The sequence below is a fragment of the Myotis lucifugus genome, unplaced genomic scaffold, assembly GCF_000147115.1.
Source record: "Myotis lucifugus unplaced genomic scaffold, Myoluc2.0 scaffold_28, whole genome shotgun sequence".
NCBI lineage: Eukaryota > Metazoa > Chordata > Mammalia > Chiroptera > Vespertilionidae > Myotis > Myotis lucifugus.
Genome location: NW_005871076.1, coordinates 869,430 through 881,178, shown reverse-complemented (window position 1 = coordinate 881,178; position 11,749 = coordinate 869,430). Strand labels below are relative to the sequence as shown.

General features: G+C 41.1%; 1 protein-coding gene across 1 annotated transcript in view; it reads left to right on the top strand.

The window, feature by feature from the left end:
• Nucleotides 1–252: 252 nt before the first annotated feature.
• RBM27 (RNA binding motif protein 27) overlaps nt 253–11,749 on the top strand; it is a 71,059-nt gene continuing 59,562 nt past the window's right edge. The window contains 1 exon segment of the mRNA XM_006086397.3: nt 253–490. Coding sequence (XP_006086459.1) covers nt 432–490 — 59 coding nt within the window. The 5' untranslated portion in view covers nt 253–431.

Here is an 11,749-nt window from a genome sequence, read left to right as displayed (position 1 = left end):
CGGCGGCGTGGTCAAAAAAGGCGCCACGGCCCCTTTAAGAGGCACAGCACCTTCTCCAAGATACCATCTTGCACCAGGAGTTCATGTAAGCTCTCCACCTACCTTGATATATCCTCCTTAACTGGGTACGACTGGCCGGCGGGGCAAACGAGCCTTCTCATTGGCTTTGCGTGCACGGCCCTCTCTCTTTTATTGGCTCTTGCTCCCGCCACTCGGCGCTAACTCCCGCCCTCCTGAGCCGTTGAGGTAGGTTGAGTGAGGGCTCTTGGGTTAGTTCCTGTTAGGCCCCGGCCGGGGGAGTAGGTTGAAGTCTCTTAAGATGCCCGGTGGGCTGGGGCACCGGGGGCTGTGAAGAAGGCGTGAGGGGGCGACGAGGGGAGACCGCGGCAGGCCCGAACGAGAGCGGCGGCCGAGCCCGCCTTCCCTGCACCATGCTCATAGAGGATGTGGATGCCCTCAAGTCCTGGCTGGCCAAGTTACTGGAGCCGATGTGAGTGAGCCTGGCTGGGCCGGGGCCGGCGAACGTGGGCGTTGGGGGCCCGCGGGACGCGGGGGGAAGGGAGGCGGCGTGAGGGAGGGCGCGGCGGAGGGGCCGCGGTCGGGAGGTCCCGGCGTCTCCTCTGTAGTACTATCACCATTGAGGGGGGAGGGGAGAGGAGGGAGAGCCGGGGGCACGGAGACCGGCTGCGGGGGGGCCTGTCGGGAAGGGGGGCGAGGGCTTGGGGACTCCTTGTCTTGGGGTGCTCCCGGGGCAGCAGGAGCAGCGAGGGGACTGGAAATGTTGCTGATTGAGAACTGCGAGGGAGAGCAGGGCTATCGAGGGATTTTTAAATGTGGATATTGGCATCTCGAAGGGAAGAGCAGGGTAGCCAGGGCTTTACAGACAACATTGTTCCGGGACTAAAAGATCTGGAAGCGGCGAGTGTCGAGGAGGGCCTTTTCCAAACCGGGCAGAAAGGGAGGGGAGGGGTACTGAGGGTTTAACAGAGATTACGGATAAGCTCTTAAGAGTCTAGGAATATTAAAGTTTTTGAAAAACCGGGGGGGGGTGGTTGAAAGGGAAATGTAGGCATTGGGGGAATTATTGGGGAGCTGATCAATATGATAGAGGTTTTTAGGGATTTCAAATATTATTGATGAGTTGTTAGTACTAGGAGAACTGATGATCTTTAAATATCATTGGGGCTTGGGGGGAGTTGAGGTTTATGCGTTTGATTGGGGGTTACCCTGCTACCTAGCATTGGAGGAGGGGCTGGGCCGGAGGGGTGTGTTGTACCTGCGGGATCTCGCGGTTTCTGGATGCGGCGCTGGAGGCATGGAGGGCGTTGCAGAAAGAATAGGAGTTTTGTACATATTGTTGAAAGATGGTGAGGGCAACTGAAGATACTGAGGTGGAGGGTTGTTGTCGAGGTGCTGAAAAGAATGAGGGGCTTGTTTTAAAATAAACATTCTGGGTCGTATTTGGGACCCATGAAAGGGAGAGCAGAGGTATCAAGTTTTTGTGGGTTTTGTAACCATTTTAAGGGGGCAGGAGTGCGTATATTTGGGACACTGAGGTTTGCATAGCTGGTCTCTGAAACACATCTCCTAGATTCTGAGTCTAGGACCTAGAGGGAAGGCGGGAGGGGAGGACTGGAGAGACATGCTGTCTTTCACCCTCTTGGGAGAGAAGGCATGGAAAGGCAAGGGAAAGGATGGTTTCCCGCCCCCTCTTCGTTTCTGGGGCTTATCTTCCTGCTGGAGGTGAGGACTTTCTGGCTGAAGGAAAGGGGGTAGAGGAAGCGATGGGCAGGCTTTGCTTCATTAAATCAGATCATTTGCGTGGCAAGATTGAGTTTTTCAGAGGTGGAAGTGTGGAGATGGGGTAAAGTTGGGGCTGTTGAGAAAGCTACTTTACTTCCCTGTTGATTTTTTGGTCCTCCCGAGAAATCTTGGTAACTAACCTCTGTTGTTTCTTGAGGTGAGATTGGAACACCTAGGGAGAGTCAGGGGTAGTCCAGTGTGTCAGCCTGGTGAAGGCAGGATGTGTGAGGGAGGCAGGCTTAGGGAATTTGGGTGTCTGAAGTGGTATTTGCTTTCTGAAGATGAGGATGTGAGTAGAGCACAGGTGTGAATAAATGCACACCAAGGGCTTCTGAGTTTTACGTTAGTGATGGTCAAGTTTTGTTGCTGTTGTTTTGTTAATCCTCACCCAAGGATATTTTTTCCATTGATTTTTAGAGAGAGTGGAAGGGAGGGGGAGAGACACAGAGAGGGAAACATCCATGTGAGAGAGACACATCGATTGGTTGCCTCCCGCACATGCTCCGACCAGGGCCGGGGATCGAGCCTGCAACTGAGGTACGTGCCCTTGACTGGGAATTGAACTGGGACCCTTAGGTCCTCGGGCCCATGCTCCATCCACTGAGCCAAACCGGCCAGGGCAGTGAGGTCTAGTAAAAGTGAAAATGACTTATTGGTGCACTTGAAGTTTTGTAGAAGAATGTGGGCCTCCTGGATGTGCATCATACTTTTTCTACAGTACAAAGTTTTGGAACACAAAAATGGAGATGGAGTGTGATAAAGTTGAGAAATAGTGAAATTGATTTAGTAAAATTGACCATATTTGAAAAAGGCTGAAAAAAAAGAAAAATGTCTGTTTAAAAATTCTTTACCTCTATGCTCTTTAATGTTTAAGAAACCAAAAACTTAACTCCGGCTGTTTATGTTGCCATTGTGTGTGTGTGTGTGTAACAGTTTTTCATACAAGCTCTGATTTTGTTTGTTGGTAGAGATCATTTTAAAAGTATTAAATGTATTAAATTTTTTTTTTTTTTACATATTTTTATTGATTTCAGAGAGGAAGGGAAAGGGAGAGAGAGATAGAAACATCAATGATGAGAGAATCATTGATCAGCCGCCTTCTGCATGCCCCACACCGGGGACTGACCGAGCCCACAACCGGGCATGTGCCCTTGACCAGAATCGAACCAGGGACCCTTCAGTCCAGCTCGACACTTTATCCACTGAAAAAGTTTTAAATGTACATTTTATGTCTTGGGTAGAAGGTGACAAGTTTTGATATTATAGTTAGTTGTGTGTGTGTGTTTTTTTAAAGATCCCAAAAATGTTTCTTAATGTCAAAATTTAGTTTGAGTAGGAAGTTAAATCTCCTAAGGGTCTTTTCACTTGGCTTTTTTGGCTGTTTATATTGGTAAGTTTGTAGATACGTAGTAATTTTCATGGGTAAAAATTACCTTTCAAAGTGAATATTTGAGTTTAGTTTCCCCATTTGTTTTCCGTTTATGTTCAATTTAAAGCACACATCATGTTTCTATCTATTCTCTTTAATTTTCGTTACTTTTTTAGGATTAAAAAGATCTAGAATTACTATAACTTAGACTTAACAATATAGAGGTATTCATAGAATTAGAAAATAAAAATACTTATTTTTAATTCACATAAGTAATGGTTTTGGATGGAAGTGTTATGAAGAAATAAATGCAGCCGAAACCGGTTTGGCTCAGTGGATAGAGTGTCGGCCTGCGGACTGAAAGGTCCCAGGTTTGATTCCGGTCAAGGGCATGTACCTGGGTTGCGGGCACATCCCCAGTGGGAGATGTGCAGAAGGCAGCTGATCGATGTTTCTCTCTCATCGATGTTTCTATCTCTCTCTCTCTCTCCCTTCCTCTCTGTAAAAAATCAATAAAATATATTTACAAAAAAAAAGAGAAATAAATGCAGATGTCACATGTATTTTCATTCTTAGTATGTTGTTATGGGAGATTATTTTTGTTTGTTTAGACATCCTAAAATGTAATAAATGATATGCTAAAGAGGGATGTATTTGTAAATTTGCTTTTTGCATATTCCAGATTTAAGAAAATTTTCATGGCTGATTGGCATGTTGCTACAACATAGCATTTCAGAGCAGTTGTTAAGTTTTCAGATAAACGTAGTTGCAGTGGCTGTGTTGGAATGGTATGGTGGCACATGATTTCCCACTGCACTTTCTTGTTTAACTTAATTTCCAGTTAAATAAATTTATGGAAGTTTTTGAATTTTTAGGTGTTTTTAAACATATTACAGCTTATCACTGGTAAAACAAAGGCATGTAAGGGCGTATTTCTAAACCAATCCAGTTTACATGTGATTATTCCCTATAGACAAATTAGAAATACCATGTGTTGTTAAGAGCTCACCTGTTACCTTCCATGCCATCTCTATTGCCTTCCAAATAGAGATGTGGGACATATCTATTATTTGTATTAGAGGAAAGACAGAAGGAGGGAGCCTAGAAGAAATGGCTTCTTAACTGGCTGGGAAAAACCCAGTACCATTTAAAAAAAAAATACATTTTATTGATTTTTTTTTACAGAGAAGAAGGGAGAGGGATAGAAAGTTAGAAACATCAATGAGAGAGAAACAACATCGATCAGCTGCCTCCTGCACACCCTCCACCGGGGATGTGCCCGCAACCAAGGTACATGCCCTTGACCGGAATCAACCTGGGACCCTTCAGTCCGCAGGCCGACGCTCCATCCACTGAGCCAAACCGGTTAGGGCCTCAGTACCATTTTTGTTGGCATCATAAAGGGGAGAAAAACCATATTAGGCAAGAAGTTTCTATCTCTTTCCTACTGCTGCATGAACAGACTGAATTCACAGATCTTGTTTGGGAGCCCCATCTTTCTTCACTTTAAAAATATGCTAGATATCCTAGTCATAGAGGCTGTGTAGGGATTATGCACAACTAGAAGATGCCGTGGTGTCTTCATGTTAAGTATGGGAACCCCTTAAAAAGTAAGGTCCTAAGTGAATGTTAGGGATAAATAACTGAAGAAATTTCTGCAAGTTTAGAAAAAGTTCAGGCAAGCATTTTTCAGTAACACACATTCCTACCAAAAATGTCTTTAATGGGGAATGTTTTAAGTTACTTATATATTATATATTAAATATATAAAATCATATGCAATTCATACTGCTTGTTTGGCTTATTGTAAAAGTTAGTCTTTTTAAAAAAGCTTTTGTAATACTTGTTGGAGAGTTGCATCCATCCATCTATCCATCCATCCATCCATCCATCCTTCCATCCTAGTAGAGCATCATTATGTGAATCAGGCCATTTCATTTCTAGTTCTGTGTCTCAAATTCACTGTGGGACTTCGGAGAAATTGTCTAACCTTTTTCTATTAAACAGAGTTAATTTTATTAGCCTTTTATCTACCTCATGAACGTGGTTTGAATATTAATGATGCAGACTTAGTGCTTTGTGTACCTCAGAATCATCATTAAATATAAATGAAATTTCGTGGTTTTGAAATATGAAAATATGCTGAACTCTTTCTGCAAAAATATTTTACTTACTAATGTTAAGCACCACTGACTGCCATTTACAAAATAATAATCAGTCTAGTGCATGACAGAGCTAGAGTCTCATTGCAGGCTGAATAGGGAGGAACAGGAATTGCTTGTGAAAGCCATAGTCTTCATGTGCAGTTTCTGTGAGTACAGGCCATATGTACTTTGTGCATGTACTAGGAGATTGAATATATTGCCTTTTCTGATGGAAAAGGCAGCAATAAGATGCAGAGACTGAGATTATTTTTTTGGTTCATATTTATTGGTTCAGTGATCATGGGGGTATACTTTGGTTTAACTCTATAGAGTTTACATGCTGCTATCAAGTTAAACTCTGACTAGTAATCTCTGAAGTTGCTCAAATGGTAGGAAAAATGATCACCTTGCAGCTGTTAGACCTGACATCCCTGATAAATAAGCTACTAGGGTGAAATGAGTATTTTGGAGGTGTGTTCTTAAAGTTGAGAAGTACTGATAATTTTCTAACGTGTACTTAGTGGCTTCAAAGAATTAGTTTGCCTTTAAAGTGCTGTGGGACTTGTTTAAGGAGACCATTCACTGTTTCATAGAAAAGGACATATTTTGACCAGACGACTTCTTGGCAAGTTTTATTATACTAAGTTACGAACATATTTGTTCTTATGTCTTTTGGTCTGGCTCCTAAATATGTCTGACTTCATTCTTCCTGGCCCAATTGCTATAGGCTAGAAGCCAGAAGTTGCTTTATATCCCTGTTTCCTACCACTGTCTTCTCTCATTCACAGTGTTGTTACTTCATTATTAATCTCCCTTTTTAACCATTTGTTATTTTGTACTGTAATTATTTGTTTTCATACTCATCTCTTGGCCAGTGACTGCAGGGCAAAGTCTTGCTCAAAGTAATTCCATTACCTAGCAAGATGCTTGGCACTTAGTAAATATTCAGTAAATGTTTAAATGGATGCATGTGCTCATATGTAAATTTAGGTTGGTGGACAATTAGAAAAGTCAGATTTTTTTTAAATTATCCTATTTTCTGGGTATACTTAGTTGGTGACCACTGCTCTAGAAGCCATAGTCCAAATATCAAAATGATGTTTGCAGCTGACAGATGTATGTATATATATTTTTCCCCAAACAATCTATGGGTATTTTATTTTACATTGTGTTCATTCATGAAAACCATTAATTAAGGGAAAGATGAAAGCTTCTATTTGAAAAGAAGTATCAATATTTGTGTTATTTTTAATATGTGTTAACATTTTTTAGAACTTAATAGTTATGTACACTCTTTGATAAAATAAGCTCAGATTTTACTTATTTTTCAAATACTGTCTTAAATATATTTTTATTGATTTCAGAGAGGAAGGGAGAGAGAGAGATAAAGCATCAATGAGAGAGAATCACTGATCAGCTGCCTCCTGCATCCCCCCCCCCCCCCCCCCCACCGGGGATCGAGCTGCAACCCGGGCATGTGCCCTGATGGAATCGAACTAGTGACCTCTTGGTTCCTGGGTTGAAGCTCAACCATTGAGGCACACTGGCTGGGCATCCACCACTGCCTTATTAAAGGAATAATCAGAACACAGATCTCAGGGGCAGACTTTTTTTTTTTTACTTTTTTGGTAAAGTAATAAGAGCATTATTGTATTACAGCAAATATAGAAAGGAGAGAAAAGAATAAAAATTTGGGGTGTATTTATTTCCAGTTTCTCTTCAGTGTATGAACTTTCTTGTAGATGTAAATAGATCCAAATACACTGTTTTTTTTAATCTTGATTTCTCTAATTGACTTTACATCAAAAGTATTTTTTATATTTGTGTATTGCTTTTTATAACCATCACTTTGGATGCCTAATTTATAATAATAAAAGTGTAATATGCTAATTAGACCAGACAGCCAAACGACCTTCCAGACGTCCTTCCGGATGAAGTCGTTCTGGACGAAGCCGGGACTGCAAGGGCTGAGGCAGCCACTGCGGATGCAAGGCCCCAGCCCCTCGCATGAATTTCGTGCATCGTGCCTCTAGTGTTTGATAAACATTCAACAATAAGAATGGTTACCTTGACTTTACCTTTTCTGTTAAAAATAATGCTGTTTTTATGCAATAAATGTATAAATTTTTAGTTTGTTTTAGGTACCAGTAATATTTCCTATATTTGGCTTCATCCTGAGACTAATTTCCCATAAGTACAACTACTATGCAAGTCAAAGAATGTGAACATTTTTTTTTTCCTTTTATATTTTATTGATTTTTTACAGAGAGGAAGGGAGAGAGATAGAGAGTCAGAAACATCGATGAGAGAGAAACATCGATCAGCTGCCTCCTGCACATCTCCCACTGGAGATGTGCCCGCAACCCAGGTACATGCCCTTGACCGGAATCGAACCTGGGACCCTTCAGTCCGCAGACCGACGCTCTATCCACTGAGCCAAACCGGTTTCGGCTGCTTTTTATTTTTTAAATGACTTAAAGATAGATTACTGAGACATGTTCTTAGAACATTGTTATGCAAGATGTGAATTTTAAGATCCTTATACATATATTTTTTTACCATTGATTTTTGTTTTTTAAGAGAGTGGAAGGGAGGAAGGAGGAGAGAGAGAAACATCAATGTGAGAGACACATCAATTGGTTGCCTCCTGCAGGCACCCCGACCCAACCTGGAGACCAAACCTGCAACCTAGGTATGTGCCCATGCCCTTGATCTGGAATCCAACCTGAAACCCTTCTGTCCTCAGGCCAACACTCCAACCATTGAGCTATGCTGGACTTTACAAATATAAAGTCCTTATATTTGTAACTTCCATTAAACTTTAGGAACTTCTTTTGTTGTTGTTTTTTAATTGAAAGGAACTATTGGTTGAGATTTAGACTACATTAATTTGACATGTAGATATACATTAGAAAAGAGGCCCTCTCCCTTCATCTTTGAAATCAATAAAAATATATAAAAAAGAAAAAAAAGAAAAGTGTATGTGCTGTGAAAAAGATTTTACTTGTGTGGAATTGCACCTGAGTTTAGTTCTACGGGTGTTCTGTCTACCTGATCTTCAGTGGATGACTTAATTTGTCTAATATATGCAAATTTAATTATCGGTAAAATGAATAATTGATTATGCTGTTAAGGCCTTTTAAAGTCTCTAGGACCGTGGTCGGCAAACTGCGGCACGCGAGCCACATGCGGCTCTTTGGCCCCTTGAGTGTGGCTCTTCCTAAGCTAGTGATGGGCGAACCTTTTGAGCTCCGCGTGTCAGCATTTTGAAAAAACCTAACTTAACTCTGGTGCCGTGTCACATATAGAAATTTTTTGATATTTGCAACCATAGTAAAACAAAGATGTATATTTTTGATATTTATTTTATATATTTAAATGCCATTTAACAAAGAAAAATCAACCAAAAAAAATGAGTTCGCGTGTCACCTCTGACACGTGTGTCATAGGTTCGTCATCACTGTCCTAAGCCTTAGGAGTACCCTAATTAAGTTAATAACAATGTACCTACCTATATAATTTAAGTTTAAAAAATTTGGCTCTCAAAAGAAATTTCAATCGTTGTACTGTTGATATTTGGCTCTGTTGACTAATGAGTTTGCCGACCACTGCTCTAGGAGAATAGTAAATTTAGACAGTATTATTACCTTTTTAAATCTCTTTGTTATAATAGAAGCCCCTTTTTGTCTAGAAATGTGTATATCATAGGCATGGATCCAAAATTTTCAAATCTGTTTTATTCTAAAACTGGAGGCCTAGTGCACGAAATATGTGTGTGTGTGGGGAATCCCTCAGCTTGGCCTGCACCCTCTCCAATCCGGTACCTCTTGGGGGATGTCTGACAGCCTCTCGAAATCCAGGACCGCTGGCTCCTAACCGCTCACCTGCCTGCCTGCCTGATCGCCCCTAACCACCTCTGCCTTCGGCCTGATCGCCCCTAACTGCCCCCCTGCTGGCCTGATCATACCCTAACTGCCTCTGCCTTGCCTTGCACCCGGGACCCGGGCTTCCCTCCCTCTGGCTGGCTGCAGGCACCCAGGACCTGGGCTGGCTTTGCTTGGGCCACAGCCTCAGGTGCCTGGGACCACTAGGTGGGCGCCTTGTCCCTTTCCCAGGCCACAGGTGCAGAGGCATTCGCTGGCACCCGGGACTGCGGGGTGGGCGGCTTGTCCCTCTCCCGGGCCGCAGGCGCTGGCACCTGGGACCATGGGGCGGGGGGGGGGGGGGGTTGTCCCTCTCCCGGGCCACAATCTGGCTGGTCCCCATTCCTCTCTCGCGAGCTCATTTGTGCCTGGCTGGTCCCCATTCCTCTCTGTGAGCTCATTTGTGCCTGGCTGGTCCCCATTCCTCTCTCATAAGCTCATTTGTGCCTGGCTGGTCCCCATTCCTCTCTGTGAGCTCATTTGTGCCTGGCTGGTCCCCATTCCTCTCTCATAAGCTCATTTGTGCCTGGCTGGTGCCCATTCCGCTCTCACCAGTGTTGAGTGTCTGAGCTGTTAACGGTGGTGGTGGCAGCGTGAGGGCTTGATGACTAGATGACTATTTGCATATTAGCTCTTTATTATATAGGATATGCTTATTCCTATATGTAAGCAGAAATGAATTTTCATAAGCTTTGGTTACAAATAAATAGCTGAATGGTTTACTCTTCCTAGGTATTGCTTCTTGGGTAAGAGAAATAATAGGTGGCCCTGCATTTGTTTTGTAATCTACCAAGGATCTTAGACATGTAGATTTTTATGACACACATCTGGATGTCTTGTTGGGCTAGTATTAGCATGCTACCATAGTTACTACAATATTGTCAGTTTTTGAAGTGTATATGGTAAGGGGTGGTGAAAGAAAAAATAAGAACAAACAGAAAATTACAACATAAAATTCCCCAGTGTGTTTAAGTTTCACCATTCAATTGGTGTCAGTTGTTATTTCAGACTGGCAATTTCTCTCCTAGGGCACTTTATGGATATATATATTAGGAGCTATTAATTTAAATGGTCCTATTCCTTTGGCTATAAACATATTTTTGTATTTGGTGCAGAATTCTATCAGTTATTAATAATTAGTTCACTCACATTAAATATTTAGAATCTGTGATCACTCTTTTCTTGGTGTTTTGTCTTTTTCTGCTCTTTGAACTCCTTGTAACTGTTCATCTTGAGTTTTAGCACTGTCACATCAAAATGTATTTGATCAGAAGAGGCCTAACTCTGCATTTGTTTTAGAGTCTGAATAGTAAATATATGTATAAAGCATCCGTGTATGTTTAACCCACCTAATTTATCCAGTAATCTGAATGTTTTGCCTGTTTTTCACTAAGAACCCAAATATTCTTAACCCAGCATTGTACCGTCAGGTCATGAGTCTTTCTGAAGAGTCTCGTAATACTAGAGAAAATAACATTGCCTCTTTATGCCATTTCTTATTTTTAAAAATCCTTTTCTTTTTGTGCTTAGAATATTTATCTTATCCAGGATCTGAACTTTCTAAGTAAAGGTAGAAATGTGATCCCCCCTCACATTTGAAAGTTGATTAGAATTATACTGATCAAATATCTTCGTGTTCTCAGGAGTGAAATTAGGTCTACCTACATATCTCTTTCTTGAGGTTTTTATGGAATAGCCAAAATGGGCATGGTATGTGTAACACTTTTTTGAAGATGAAAATGCTGTAAATTCATTTTTAGAATTTAGCAATTTATATTTTTTACTTAAGAAAAATTGTAGCTTTCTTTTAAATTGCATGTTTTTATTAATATGTAACTCATCATCTTTAACACTTAGTCTTTCCTAGTACACTTTGATCCTTGCCCATAATTTATTTTTATTAGGTCTGAATTTTGTAAAATTGACAATCATTGAAATTTGCTCTCTTAGAACTTGGTGCATAAAGGTGCATAGATGTTTTAAAAACCTGCCTTTCCCATAAAATGTTAATACTGGCAATGAAAAAATTCTATTTTATTGAATTATGAACTTTAGAAAAATAGACTAGAAGGAAGTAAAGGTGCTTATGCTTAGTCTTTCTTTTGTTTGCTGATCTCATGAAGTTGTTGGAAATGATTGATACTCTTGGAGCTGAATCTAACTTTCTGGTTGACAGTGGAGGCCCAAGGACTGTAGAATAAGATTAGTTGATTGGAGTGTTTTACAGGAATATGATCACTTTGCTTGCATATTGATTTTAATTACTGTCTTTCTGAATTTTTTCATTTTAGCTTTACAGCAACCCTATGAAGCCATACAAGATAATGTGTTACTTAAATGTACATTCATGAGGAAAATAGAATATTAAAAAATACATATATTTGCAACATAAAACTTTTAGTTTCATGTAATGTAGATTAAATGTTAAGTCTGACAGATTGCTGTATGTCAGGAGTTGGCAACTCAAGGATCATGTGCTGCCCTGGCATAGGAGATACTTTAGGTTGTCA